Genomic DNA, 15198 nt, shown 5'->3' with positions numbered 1-15198 from the left:
CGCTCAATTACCGGGTTATTATCACTTGTCCCGCCCTACTCATAATTCTCTCTTCACATATAATATTTACATATTCATAATACACTGTGATATAACCAGGCTTGGATCGTATCGCTTTCTCACTACAATCGATCTGCTCCAGAGTTCGTTTCAATCGAGCCAAGACCACCTCATTCAGGTGATCTCGGAGCGATTGATTTGGCGTGGATCCGAGCGCGATTGCTGGATTCACATATGCCAAACAAACCACGCTAAATGGGCAAACGAGACCGGTTCTGAAACAAAAGTCTAGTTGTGAAAGCACACATTCTTTTTGAACCAGTGCAAGCATTTATTTTTGCATTTCTCATTTTGTGGACTTCGAAATTATAAAAGCCATATGGCATTGCAGCAACCCCAGGCTGATGATGTATATATAATGACTACGTTTTTATGCTAAATAACAATTCAAAATATACTAAAAATATGTTGTAAAATTAAATTACACATTAAATACTATCATGAAAACAATAAGGTTCATTATTATCATTACCACACACTGTAAACAGTACAGTAACATTATATAGAACACTTAAAACATTTCTGTACGTGGTTCATAATGCTAACAATCACAGCACCCCCTTTATTTTCTGTACATTAATAAGTATCTTACTTTTTATTTAGATCTACTCAAAAAATGTGAAGATGCTAACTAAACGCAAACTAATATAGTGAAAATATGTGAAAACTATTTTTTATTTAAATAATTTTCACAAATTAAATCATTCAATTAATCTCATTTGAAAATGCAGATTTTTTTTTTAACTGATGCCATCACTTAGGCCTGTCACAATAATCAATATATCTGACTTATATCGCACAACACATGGACATGCACTCAATCATTTTTGGTGATGCAATATATATCGCCTATACATAAAACCAATTCTAGCAACATTTCAGCTGATTGGGCAAAATCTTTATCGCTATTGGAAGTGTCAATATAGTTAGAAAAAGACTATAATATTTACTATAAATTACTATAGTATATTTTCATGTGGGTGTCTGACAACTGAAAATAGATCTGCTAGCAGATATCACAGCCTCTGTTGCACTTTTTTGTTAAGATTTATTATTATTTATTTAGGATATGCGTTTTTACATTCCGATTCCAATGACTCATTATTCAGTTGTTAAAATGACTATAATTAAATGAAATATTCATAAGAATAAAAGATTATGTGTTCTTTGGAAGAGCTTACTTGCATTGTTATGATTATATTATGGCATTATATTTTGAGTGACATAAAATGGCCTTAAAATGACAATAATAGTTTATTGCAATATAATTTGGTGCAAATATATTGAGACAGGCCCACCATCACTGATTACATAATGCACAGTGGTTTATTTTGCATATCTGTACAAACAGAGATCAATGTGACAATATTGCCTGCATGCAGATCTTTTTAGCACTTGACTGTCGTGTAAACTTTAAGATTATTTTAAGCAGAACTGTATTGTGATAATCACAATTCAAGCTAAAAACAGGTCTATTTTTATAAACCTTTTACTGTACATCCATTATTTAAATTTGTCATTTTAAACATCACATCGGTTTTTCTAATTTCACTTTAATTCATTTAAACATCTGAGTTTGCGTTTTAAAATAGGCTCTTTTTTGTTCAGAGTCTGATTCATATAGTATCTCTCTGTATATTTTGGTTGTATTAAAATCCTAAACAAAAGCATTAAGTTGTCAGCCGTAGGAAAAGTTCCAGGGCTGTGCAACTTGAACAAACCATCGAGTGGAAAAACGGATGCCACTTCAACTTGATCTCCCGAATTGTTCCCAGCAAGCTTATGAGGCATCTTCTAGTAATTACTGTCTCTCGCACATCAGGCACAAGCACTGTATCTTGCTAAGGCGCAGGGCCTTTCTCTCGGGCACGAAAGACAATAAGCTCCATCGACCTCCCGGCGCCCAGGCCCAATTTGAAGATATTTAACTTTTTTAACTCTATTGGACTTGCCACTTCATTACGATGGATTTTATAGCAAAGACATCAAATTGTGTGGAGGACTAAGCGAGGGGGTGCTGCTATAACTTATTGAATTTCCTGCCTGCAATTACATCAGCAAACGGCGCTCTATTTACCTGTGTAGACAACCCCATTTATTTCTATTGACATGTTGATGCTGCTAATGCCGTTGGTAGACAGGTTCAATGCAGTCTCTTGTCTATCATCTGTCAAGAGAGGAGCCAGAGAGCGAGGAAGAGAAAAACTCAATATGAGCATTTATAAAAGGAACACAAGAAGCAAGAGAAGCGTGCCACCAACTATCGGTGATAACTCATGAGTGACAGGATAAGGAGGGGTTTATTAAAAGAGTTAAAGGGGGAGAGGGAGGTGATAACTGTCCAAAACATTTCCAGATAGAGAACTGCTTCATGCGTTCAACATTACTTCACTGCGATCACAATGTTAACATTAAGCACAATGCATTCATCACATATTTAAGCAGCACACCATCTTTCCAGTCAAAAAAGGAGAAGATAAAACAAGAAAAATCATATCTACAAAAAGTCTGCAACTGTCAGGACTTTCACTCTGTCATTACTCTGTGTGAGGTTGCACAAAATAATATTTAATATAATCTTTAAATTGCAGAGTGTTTGTGTGTGAAAGTCTTGGCTTGTGTTATAGAATTATGTTATTTTGTCTCGGCATATAAAAGAAGCTCTTGTTTTATGGGTTGAATAAGAGACATGAAAAAGACACATTGCTTATGAGAAGCCTGCAATCACCACACACGCACACTGTCATTAAGTTTAGTGAAATCATCAACATTAGAAAAAGCGCTCAGTAGACATTACTTTTCTTCATCTGGAAAATTTCACCAAGAACATAAAATTAAGTTTGACTTTTCTTTTCTTAAGAACGCCTTATAAACCCTTTAACTACCCCACCAAGAAAAAAATGTTTGGATTGCATTTCTTATCTCCCAATGTCAGTAGTTAACATTTATTTATTTATTATATTTAGCACTTTTATTCAACACATCACATCACAAATATCTGCCTCTACCAAATGGTTGAAATTTTGATTTATGGTAAAAGAACCGGATTTAATACATACAATTGAAGTCAGAATTATTAAACGCCCTGAATTATTAGCCCCCCTGTTTATTTTTTCCCCAATTTCTGTTTAACAAAGAGATGATTTTTTCAGCACATTTCTACACATAATAGTTTGTTCAGGTGACTATCGAAAAAAATTAATAAATTAATAATAATAATAATAATTTTGACCTTAAATGTTTTTAAAAAAATTTAAAACTGCTTTTATTCTACTTGAAATAAAACAAATAAGACTTTCTCCAGAAGAAAAAAAATATTATCAGACATACTGTGAACATTTTTTTTCTCTGCTAAACATCATTTGGGAAACATTTAAAAAAGAAAAAAAATCAAAGGGGGGCTAATAATTCTGACTTCAACTGTATACTATAAAAAAGTGAATTTTTTTTTTAGATTTAAAATAAAACATCGCCTTTAATAAGTATGCCATAAAAGATTCTTATTTAACATGTTTTTTTTGTTTTGTTTTTTTTTTACAATAAAACCAAAATCGAGTGTAGTGATGCAACAAGATTATGTTTGTTTAAATTTTTTAAACCAACATTGCTGTGTGTGTAAACCATTATATAAAACAGTCATTCTGTAAATTACTTTAATAGTCATTATTTAAAAACATGGTCAACCGTTAACTTTAACAGAGACATGTTTCTTTTTATATAAATGTCTTCATAAGTGTCAAGAAAACAATATAAAAAAATCCTTTGAAACAAAAAAGTGTTCAAAACTTTGTATCAGGGTAACTATTAGAGTTTTTTCATGAACAACTTGAATATTTTTAATCTATGTCTAATAGTTTTTGTCTATATACTGTAGATTTTTACTGTTGTTTATTTAGTTTTAGCAATATAGTACTTTGAAACAAAATGAAATATATATTTGGATATATTTCCATTATGTCAAGCTGAAACAAGTTTAAAAATGTCTCAAACCTGTATTTGTAAGACAAGAATGAAGAAAGTTGTCAAATAAATCTGACCCATTATCCATAAAAAAACTATCCATTATCTATCCTTCAGTTCGGTTAGGAAAAACTAGTTGACTAATATTTAGTCACGTGTGTTTGGCTTCTACAGCAGCCGTTACCTATTAGTGGTCTTCACTCTGCCCTAATCTACATCATCTGACCCATAATGCCCTCTAGTCTCATTATTGACTCAGTCAACAGGACTTTATGGGTCATTCAAGAGAAACACTACACTTCTACACTACACCGTTTATTATGTATTTAAACAAGCCTACCAACTGCTGCTGTTTCATAAATCACCAATACAGCATCTTTCAAAGAGAACACAGAAGTTTCTTACAGAGTCTAACTCAATCATATTAGAGATTTTTGTGCAACCATACAGTGTATAGGACAAATTTGTTTGTTAGAGTGCACTGACCTCTGTTGTTGAGCTTAATGTTCATGGGCAGCTGTGTGGCCATGGCGAAGAGGTTCTGCTGCAGTGCGTGCTGCATGATCCTCTGCTGCTCCTCCGCCATGAGCATCACCTTCTTCTCTGGTGGTTCTCCAGACTCCAGCTTCTCCCGCAGCTGTTCCAGAGCAGCCGCCTGGACCGCTGCTGCTGCTGCCGCCTGAGCCGCACTGTGATGCCCAGCCAGAGACATGGGGATGCCCACCCTGTTCGTCAGGCAGCTGGACAGCATAGAGTCCTCTGTGGAGCAACAAAACACATCTCAGCAGGACGAACACGTAACAAAACAAATATCTAATCATCCAAAATAGACACTCTTTAATGAATTACCCACAATCTAAAGTAGCGTATAATTGACTGCTACTTTTGTTTTAGGATAATTATTTAACAGTAATTTTCTGTTTCGTTGAGCGAGTTAAAATAGCTTTTTTAACACTAATTTAGCATGTTTTTAAATAATTCAGGTTACTATGAGTGCATTTATTTGATCAAAATAGTGAAAACAGTCAAATATTATTATATTTAAAAGAGACAATTCATTTTCCTTCTCCTTAGTCCCTTTATTCATCAGGGGTCACCACAGCGGAATGAACCACCAACTTATCCAGCAAATGTTTTACACAGCGGATGCTCTTCCAGCCACAAACCAGTACTGGGAAACACCCACAAACTCTCAAATTCACACACACATACACTTCGGCCAATTTACTTTATTCAATTCACCTATAGCACATATGTTTGGACTCTGGGGGAAACCAGAGCATCCTGAGGAAACTCACGCGAACATGAGGAGAACATGCAGACTCCACACAAAAATACTAACTGACTTAGCCGGGACTCAAACCAGGGACTTTCTTGCTGTGAGGTGACAGTGCTAACCACTGAACCACCGTGTCACCCACAGTTTTTGTTTTAAAGTGTTAATTATGTATGTAATAATAACAATGAATTATATATAAGTTCAGTTCCGTTTCCTTTATTTTGTCATTAAAACATCACATTAGATAGAAATGACGTCACGTTAACACCCAGCAAGAATATAAAAAAGCATCAGAAAACAATTTAACAACCTAATATAATAAATCCGCTTTTGTAATTTCCTGTAATATGTAAAAATGACGTATATTAAATGTAGTTAAAATATAAACCTATTTAAAATCACAAAAATGTGTAAATACTTAAATACATTTATTGCACAGTTTGTTATAATAGTTATGATAAAATAACAGAAGTATTTATTTGACTGGTTATGGACTTTTTATTCCATATTGGCTATTAGAAGGGCCAGACAGAATCTGCAGACATATTTAGCTATTTCTGTGCAAAATTTTGTAAAAGATCTGCAGTACTGTATTAGGAATAAATCATATGAACATTTGCATATTTGCCAATAATATTACTGAAATTAATTGAAAAACTGGATAAATATAAATTTACATATAAATTAGACGGTGCGTCCATAGATTCTGTGGGCCTAATATTTTTAATGGGGTCCTGTTTAAAAGTCTAAGAATTACAGGATAATTAAAGGATGCATTCAAACAAAACAGGTTTATCAAACAGATATATTTATTAAAAGTTAGATTTTAGTCACCAAACATATTTAGAAATTGAAAAATAAAACAATTAAATTCAAGCAAAATACTACAAAAACAAATGACAACCTACAAAATTTCAACTACATTTTGTATTTTTTATTTTTTGCTTCTCTTGATTTTTCCTCTTGTTTAAGTTTGTATTTAATTTTTTTCTATAACATAATTTTGGCTGTACTCGTTTTTAGACCGTTATCCAAGTTGTGTAGGTAGATAAGCTCCAGATTTGGCTTCAGTACTGACTAATCTAATGTATATGCACAAATATAATATTGTATAGCTTCCTATTAAAATATGAATTTAAAAGAGAGATTTGTGAGGGGTGTACGTACACATGCTGAGCACTGTATCATTGTTAGATTAAATCCTTAACAATTATAAAAGTCTTTGTTTTCAATTCAATGCTTCCTTACTGAGAAAAAAAAAAGGTTTTGCAGATGAAAAGGAAGTTATTCAGCATCATTTTATTTTATACGTTCAAGTTTAGAAACGTGCTGCAGTCATACATCCTCATAGGGAAGCATGAGCATGACGAATCATGCAGTGAGCTCTGACATCTATTTAAAGCTGCTTTGTAAACACTATAAATACTGTCAGATTCGTGAGGGTCTTTGATCCTTTAAGACTTGCGTGACTTGTCTTTTTTCCATACGGGCACATTACTGAATCATGATGCAGCCCGTGTGTCTTTGTGTTTCATTGCTCCTGCTGGTGTGATCCGGAAACTGGCAGAGTGGGCAAGAGGAAGTCCTGCAAGCTGTTTCCTGTCCACTCTGATGACCATTCAGGACACAACGTGGAATAAGCGTGAGTAAGAAATGGAAGTGCTATTGTGTCAGGGAGATGACTTCTCCTTTGGAGGTAATTTAGATTTGATGATTTATATAACATTCAATTTCCTGATGAGGAATATCGTTTTTTTGCCCTCCTTCTCCAAAACAATCTAAAGCAAATAGAATGCTAGTACATTTAGAGGGGTTTCCATTTAAATTAGTTTACAGTATAAATCTTTTATTGTATACATTATTTTTTCAACACGGTTTAAGTGTGTGTTTTTTACTTTGTTTAATGTAGCAAAATGTTAATGCCTTTTACTGTAGTTATCTTTCATTAATAAGTATTGATATTTAAATAATAAATAAACAATAATGTTCTATTTGAATATTTGCAGGACTTAAATGAATAGCAAACTAATAACCTAGAGGAAATAGCATCGCCTATAGCTGGTGTTTTCATTTCTATTGTTCTACAGATCTACTATATGAGGGTCATGTAATGCTGCTGTTTTGATTGCGTTTGACACAGTTACATACTGATAATATCATGGCGGTCATTGTTAGTCTTGCCAAATGTGGTCTCGTCAGCAATATATGACCTGTGCCATATGTGTTTATTTCAGTTCAATGGGTGAAATGTTGCCAAAAAATGCACTAAAGTATAATATAGTATAAACCTTGTATTTTGCAAAAAGGAACCAGAATCGCTCAACCTAACCTTCTTGTTTCCACTTTATTAATTCCCTAATTACTTAATTAAGTAGTCAAATGAAGTATTAAAAAGCAGTCAAAAAAACTATGCAGATAAATACTAGAACTGGCAACGTGGTGAAGATAAGGTTCACCATTATCAATCACAGACATGAATTTCCTCAATGACATCACTTGATTTTATATTTCAAGGTTTTCATTCACAGAACTTGTCTGTTCATGAAACATTTATTGAGGTCTGGAGGAGCTGACTGAGAGCCTGAACAAATCTTTTCAATTTTTTTTCCTAAGTAACAAAAATCCGTCATAATAAAATAAAATAAATCTTGTGCACTTTATCAATTTATGCCTGTATATTATAGTGTCAACACATGCATTTAAAGGCTGTTTTTCTCAAAAAGGGGCAGAAATTTCCACTCCAGCACCTACACCAAAATTCTTCTGTTATTCATATCTTCATATCTGGGTAATTTTTACAAAGGTATATACAGTATGTTCATTTCCCCAATTACACACAACATTTTATTATATCAAAAATTGTAAAAAGATTTATTTACTTTATATTGAGTATTTATTTATATAGTGATAAAAGCGTATTTATCTAATCCAGTCTGTAAAACCTTTCAAACTAATACGTCTCTAATATGGCGGCACGGTGGCTCAGTGGTTAGCACTATTGTCTCACAGGAATAACGTCGCTTGTTTCAGTCCCGGCTGGGTCAGTTGGTGTCTCTGTGTGGAGTTTGCATGGTCTCCACCTGTGTGGGTAGGTTTCCTTCGGGTGCTACGGTGTCCCCTACAGTCCAAAGACTAGCGCTATAGATGAATTGGATGAACTAAATTGGCCTTAGTGTATGAGTGTGTGTGTGTGTGTGTGTGTGTGCATGTGAGAGTGTATGGGTGTATGAATTGCTAGAAGGGCATCCACCGCGTAAAACATATGCTGGAATAGTTGACGGTTCATTCGTCCCTGATAAACATGGAACTAAGTCAAAAGAAAATGAATGAATAAATGTCTCTTTTTTTTGTGACAAAAAATTTGTTTGTGCTAGAATTATATTGAAATTAGCTCAAAATTATTGAAACAGTGCCTCATTTTCATATTTAAACATCATTTTAAAAAACTTTAAAAACAAAAATGTTTGCAATTCTTAATGTAATCAATCAACTGGGGATACATGGCTCTAACTATTAGCTATTTCTACCCTATTTACCTGTAGTGTCTTGCTTTAAACTACAGTGACCTGTTCAATTTTTATTAAAAACCATATTGTCCAGACAGATTCAGTGTTGCAAGTTCTGGATGCACTAATAACAACAACAACAACAACATATAAAATAAATTTTGTCATTTGTAACATAGATGTGCTGTGAAAAGGAGAAATCTAACCTTTCTTGATGCCAGGGGTCTGGGTCATGTGTCCGCCATTAGGGGTGGGCATGCTGATATGGGGCATCTGGAGTTTTGGGGATGCCAGCAGTGTCGGGGTGCCCACGGGGGAGTAATTGAAGAGGGTGGAGCCATAACTCTGTCTCCGCCCTTCACGACGGTTGCTGTCGATAGCTGCCTGCAGCTCCCCGGGAGAGCTCAGCCCACGCTTTTCACATTCGTAAGGGTAGAGGTACTTCATATACCTGCAGGGAAGAAACATTCTGTGAAGGACAGAGCAATCACAATAGCACTAAGGATCTGTTTACACTGGTATTAAGATGCATTTTCATCGATCCGACCATAAGTGGACAAAGGGGTCACGTTACCATTCACACCTGCCATTCAATTGTGTCTCTTATTTCCATTTTTTAACCACTTTCAACTATTTTCTGATGAGAAAGTGTATGTGGGCTTTCTCTAATGTTTACTGCCAATGCTAGCACAACTGAAGAGAATGACCATAGCCCAATTTAAAAATCTTATTTGCATTCAAATACGGAAAAGTGAGAGAGCATTCCACTTATTTTTGTCTATTTTTGCACTTTAGACCATCTCTGGATGTGTGGACAAGTTCAAAACGTTTCACACCTGTACTTGGAGTTGCCCATGTGTAATCGTATGAATCTTAAAATTAGTAAGCAATATTTTAAGCTATAATAAAGAAGAGGGTCTTATTATAATTATTGTTATAACATATTTTATTCTAAGTTCTATTCTAAGAAAAATTAACAAAGAAAGTACAGCTGATTAAAATGATAATAATACTATGGACTTGAGATGGTGGACTTAAACAGCCTTGAACCTGTTCCCTAATGTGCAGGACAATGGTGACACCAGTAAATAAACATTCATGATTCTGAAAATTAATTATTAATTAGGTTAGACACACATGTTTGCACTCTGTCACTGACTACATACATATAAACAGGCCCTTTTTACGGGTAAAATCAGACTCTCAGTAATAAAAATCTTCACCGTACCTTATTAAACATTACATTTAATGTTACATGCAGTAATTGAATTGGTTGCCTCTAATTTTAAATGCAAAAGCAAAGACAAGCCTTTGTTTAAATGAAGTAATTCCTCTTTAAAACTTATTTGAACTAGGCTTTGTTTTAAATTTTCAATTTAGTTTTGTCATATTTTAATTTCATAAAGGAACATGCAGCATTAGCCTAATAGCACTCTGTTTCTGATGTCTTCAGCCTCATTATGTAAAAAATTGTAAGAAAATTCAATCATCAAATTACAACCATGAACTGTTTTAAATCGTAAGCTGAACAAATGATCCCTAGGCATGACCGAATGCTTCATTTGATCAATTTTTGAAGGTAACATGGATGTATTCTTTGCTGCTTATTATGTCCCACAATCTTGTGCTTTTGATTCCATGTCAGTTGAGCTAAACAACAAAGACAGCATATGAAAGTTATGGCTAGTGATCATTTTGTGCACAAATGTATGTTTTTATAGAGAAATATGTATTATGGCTAGGTTATTGCTGTTGTTGCATTTTTGTGTTGTTTAGATCATAAAACCCTTGAGACCTGTCTGATTCTAAAGGTGTCTTTGTGCCCAAATGCTGCCAGCAAAGTGATTTCTAAAAGGACAACATTGGGTACATTTACATGGACACCAATACTCAGATTTTAATACGATTAAGACAACACTCTAATTAAGAGTCTACCATGTAAACAGCGATTTTTGACTACCCTACTCCGATTAATGTCATAATAGAACTAAACAGAAATAAAATCAAGACAAGTGGAGTATTCCTATTTTACTAGTCTTATAAAATCAAGTGCATTACAGACATCAAAACACCTTGATTAAACTATTATCATTTTGTAGTAGTTTCCAGTATATTTTGTAACAGGATGCATGCATGGTAGTTGTCAAGCATTTGACGACAAGTGAGAACGCCTTCAAGCAAGAGAGCACATTTTTGGTGTGAGCGGGAAACGATGACTATAAATTCTGACAGAAATGACAGACATTATAAAGTGCAATGGCTTTAAAGTGAATGGCTATGAATGAAAAGGTAATGAATGAAATGGTAGTGGTAGCCTGTGGCTTGAGAATTTGTATGCAACCATGATCTGTTTGCATGTATAGTGTGATAAATTAAAAATTAATAGCAGTTGAACTGGTTGGAAAATTAAAACAAAACAGCTAATATTACATATGGTGCCATGATGAACACGAACTGTTGTGTGAAACTAGAGGAAACTAACTGCTGATGCAATGACGATAATCCAACTATGTACTATAACATGAAAGAATGGAAACAATAAAGGAACATTCAAAAAGCAACTCATGTAAACACCTTAATCATATTATTGTCTTATCCAGGTTAATAATTCGATTACTGATGTCCTTGAAAACATAGTCAATGAATCAAATCTAAGACTTGAGTCAAGACCTAATAAATAAATAAAAAAGGGGGAAAAATGACATCACAATGCAGTGAGTGCACATTTTTGCCCATTGCTGTGAAATCCAGATGTCCTGCATTCATCTGCGTACATGACCTGGACCTGATCTGTTCAACTGTCTACATAAAGAGACATATTTACTAGATTCATGACCAATCATAATAACTGCTACTTCAAAAGTGATTGTGTTTTCTTATGACCGCCTACAGGACAACTGGATGTCTTTGAGAGTAATGTAATTGTGTTAAATGACAGAGCTAGAAGTGGACATGCACAAACAAGTTCATGTGCTCCTCAAGCAGGTCAAGAATTTAAAAGAAAGCAGAAACAGAACCTGAAACCTTAACATGTTTTTTTGAAAACAGTTAATTATTTGAGCAAAAAGTAAAAGTTGTCAAAATGCACAATTAACAATAAATGTTTAATCTTTGTATATACTGTATATATATATATATATATATATATATATATATATATATATATATATATATATATATAAACTAATTAATTACATAGATCTCAAAACTGGCTGTTGAAAATTCTGCTTTGAGCAGGATGAATTTATTATTAAAATATTCCAAGTTTTAAAACTTACAATTTCTCTTAAAAAATACTAAAAGTATTTTATATAGTCACTGTTTTATTAAATCTAATACATAAAACCCAAACCATTTAAAAGGCAGGGAATCAACACTTTGCAGGGAACCCTCAAAAGATAATACACATTGTGTTATATATTGTGTTGAGTAGTAAAGCAATGAATAGACAAAAAGCAGCTTTAAAAGTCAATATATTGTTCAAAGCAATCCATTTTGCAATCAAGTTTGTCAATGTGTCTTAGGTAGACTTACTGATTTACTTCCCTTTACCATAAAAGCATATCTATTAGGTTAAATAAAATAGTACATTTGTACTTTACTGTGATAGGGAGTCTTTTTAAAACCTCTTTCCATTTAAATCAACAGTACAGTGCTTAAATATCACTATTTGTCACTTGATGGATCTTGGTTTTGCTATAAACTGTAAGAAATATCCATAAATTAACAGATTTCCATATTTTGTGATTCATGTTCTTTCTTCTTCTGGTTTCACTCATTTGTCAGCATGAAATGTTTATTCATTTATTTTATTTTCGGCTTAGTACCTTTATTCATCAGGAGTCACCACAGCGGACTGAACCACCAACTTATCCAGCATATGAAGGATGCACTTTCAGCTGCAACCCAGTACTGGGAAACCCATATACTCAACCACTCTTTTAAGAGTTCATACTTAGATATTGTTTGACAACTGTTAGCAGGTTTGGCATGCTGTCCCGGGAGAGAACCCTGAGCTCGGAGATAGCTGAGCCCAGGGCTCCCGCCAGGTCCATAGAGCATGTGAGGGGAGTACGAGATCAAGTGGTTCTCGAGAGCTCCTCTGTGGTAAAGAAGGAAAGGAGGAGAAGGGGTGGATGGGGGGTTTCTTCGGAAAACGAAGATAAGGGAGTAGATCTAGCTAGGCTACTTACAGTGAGTTAGGAATAATCTTATTGGCTTATTAATGAATGTAGATGGGTGGCCAGCTGCAGTCAATCATATCACGTGCTCCTCTCGAAATTAATTTGTAAAACTTCACTAAAATCACACACATACATTACGGCCAATTTAGCTTATTCAGTTGTGTTCTTTCTTCTTCTTACTATTTGTTTATGCTTTTGAATTGCATTGTGGGACCTTGATCTTTCCTCCAACAACTTTTAATAGCGAACATTTTTAAAAAAGTGACTTTGATGACATTTCTAATAGTTGATGTGATATATTGTAAATAAATGGTACAAAAAAAATCTGTTACTTAATTTTCTATATATTATTTAATATACAATATTTTGTTTTAAATCACTAAAACTTTAGTAATAATCCCTTTGATAAAATGCATTTTTTAAAACATTTTTTATCATCATAAGTCGACAGAGCAGACATCAACATCTCATGATACAATTCACAGGCATAAATAAACAGAAAAAAACAGCGAATCATGAAAAATGAAACATGTTAATCGACAGATATTTATTAGAGTGTATAAATGCATCTCTGCGAACACATAGTCTTTCTTCTGCCACCCACACTCTCAGGAAATGCCTCTCCACTCTCTCTATTTTAAAAGCAGATAATTGAATTGGACAAGACAGACAAGAATCAGCTGGCAGTTATCAACAAGTTGTTGGCGTGTGAAGTTATCTCACTCACTGCGTTCGGAGAGTGAAAGCCGCACTGGTGATGGAGGTAGGGAGGTTCAGGCCTTTGGTAATCTCGCGCCATATTTTCTTATTGATGACTTCCACTAAGCCGCCTTTTTCTGTGACAAGCTTGTAGAGAGTGTAGAGATCCAACACCTGCTTGGCCATGATAGGAATCCGATTCACTGGAGTCCCTGCAGGAGCCGGGGAAAAAAGCACAATATCCACAATCAATGCCATTAACTCAAGCTCATTGACGGGCCTCTCTGCCGCTTATAAGGCCAATCAGTCAGGCATAAGTAAAACGTCCGACAGCTTCCCACTCCACTTAGCAAAAATATCACTTTTTGCCTTCAGTCAAAGGTCTGCACTGTCTGTTCTGGCACCAGAGAAGAGAAAAACCTTTATATCAGGAGAAAGACTGTGTTTATATACGAGGAGAAAGTCAATTGGGCAAAACAATTTCTGGCTATTCGCTCAAACTGGAAGTCATTTATCATGACCTAATATGTGCCATAAAGCACAAAATAATCGTTTGGACTATAAAGAGTAAATAGCTTTTTCAAAAAAGAACAAAAGTGGCCAAACATCTCATATGTCCATGGTTAAACACTGCCCTCCTTCCCTTCGCCAGTTCATTTGCTGAATGAAAAAAAAAAAAAACCTTGGTGATAATTTGTGCTCACGATTTAATGTTAGGTTGTAATGTGTGAAGAGGATAAGCCCTTTGTGTGCATCTGAGACCGCCTGACCTCAAGATAATTAACCTGTATTTTGCTGATAGAGTTCTATTGTGCCCATTGGATTTGCCATAATAGCAATCAATACGCAGAGAAATATAGAGCAAACAACAGCAAGCCAAGCCACAGTCTGAAAAGAGCAAGGAGAGCAGAGCTATGGTCTATCAAGGTAAAAACACATCAATTAAGACTTGTAATTACGGCTTCATTTTGCCTCTCTGGCATGTGAACTAAGAGACACTATTAAAACTAAAGATTTATCTGCCTTCTCTCTGAGACAATGCTGGCATTAGATCTAAAGTAGCACAAACGTCTAAAACAATCGATTGATGTTTCTAACTTCTCCTCAAACTGACCACACAAGTCACCCAAGCAAAAGCAGGGTATCAAGAGTCTTGATTTGGAAAAACTGGTTCTGAGCTGAGTTCCTAAATGGATTTGATGTAGAGTTTACACTTCACATTGGAAATCAGCAACACCAACATCTAAATTCACATTCACTAAATTCATATGTATATAACATGTATTAATATTGATATAATATCAAATACATTTAGCATGACTTCTCATCCATTGCAAGTGGTTTTGAGTGTGTTTATGTACAGTAGAAGTCAGAATTATTAGCCCCCTGTTTGTTTTTTTTCCCAATTTCTGTTGTTTATCAGACAGAAGATACATTTTTAAATGAAATAATTTGCATGGCATGATGACAGTACATAATATTTAACTAGATATTTTTTAAAGATACTAGC

At 34.4% G+C, this 15198-nt stretch overlaps 2 protein-coding genes across 24 annotated transcripts in view; one reads left to right on the top strand and one right to left on the bottom strand.

Moving 5' to 3' along the window:
• epg5 (ectopic P-granules autophagy protein 5 homolog (C. elegans)) overlaps positions 1 to 15198 on the top strand; it is a 1176376-nt gene that overhangs the window by 819731 nt on the left and 341447 nt on the right. The window lies entirely within an intron of this gene.
• The window catches only part of arid3c (AT rich interactive domain 3C (BRIGHT-like)), a 225781-nt gene that overhangs the window by 2593 nt on the left and 207990 nt on the right, over positions 1 to 15198 (bottom strand). For 16 of the 23 annotated variants that reach the window (XM_087252706.1, XM_087252711.1, XM_087252699.1 and 13 more), the window contains 4 exon segments: positions 13717 to 13900; positions 9012 to 9256; positions 4507 to 4779; positions 2138 to 2227 (listed from right to left, as the gene is read on the bottom strand). In XM_087252706.1, coding sequence (XP_087108832.1) covers positions 2138 to 2227; positions 4507 to 4779; positions 9012 to 9256; positions 13717 to 13900 — 792 coding nt within the window. 23 annotated transcript variants of the gene reach the window in all.

This window comes from Danio rerio, chromosome 5 (assembly GCF_052040795.2).
Source record: "Danio rerio strain M-AB ecotype USA chromosome 5, GRCz13ab, whole genome shotgun sequence".
Taxonomy (NCBI): domain Eukaryota; kingdom Metazoa; phylum Chordata; class Actinopteri; order Cypriniformes; family Danionidae; genus Danio; species Danio rerio.
This window is presented reverse-complemented; position numbering and strand designations above follow the sequence as displayed.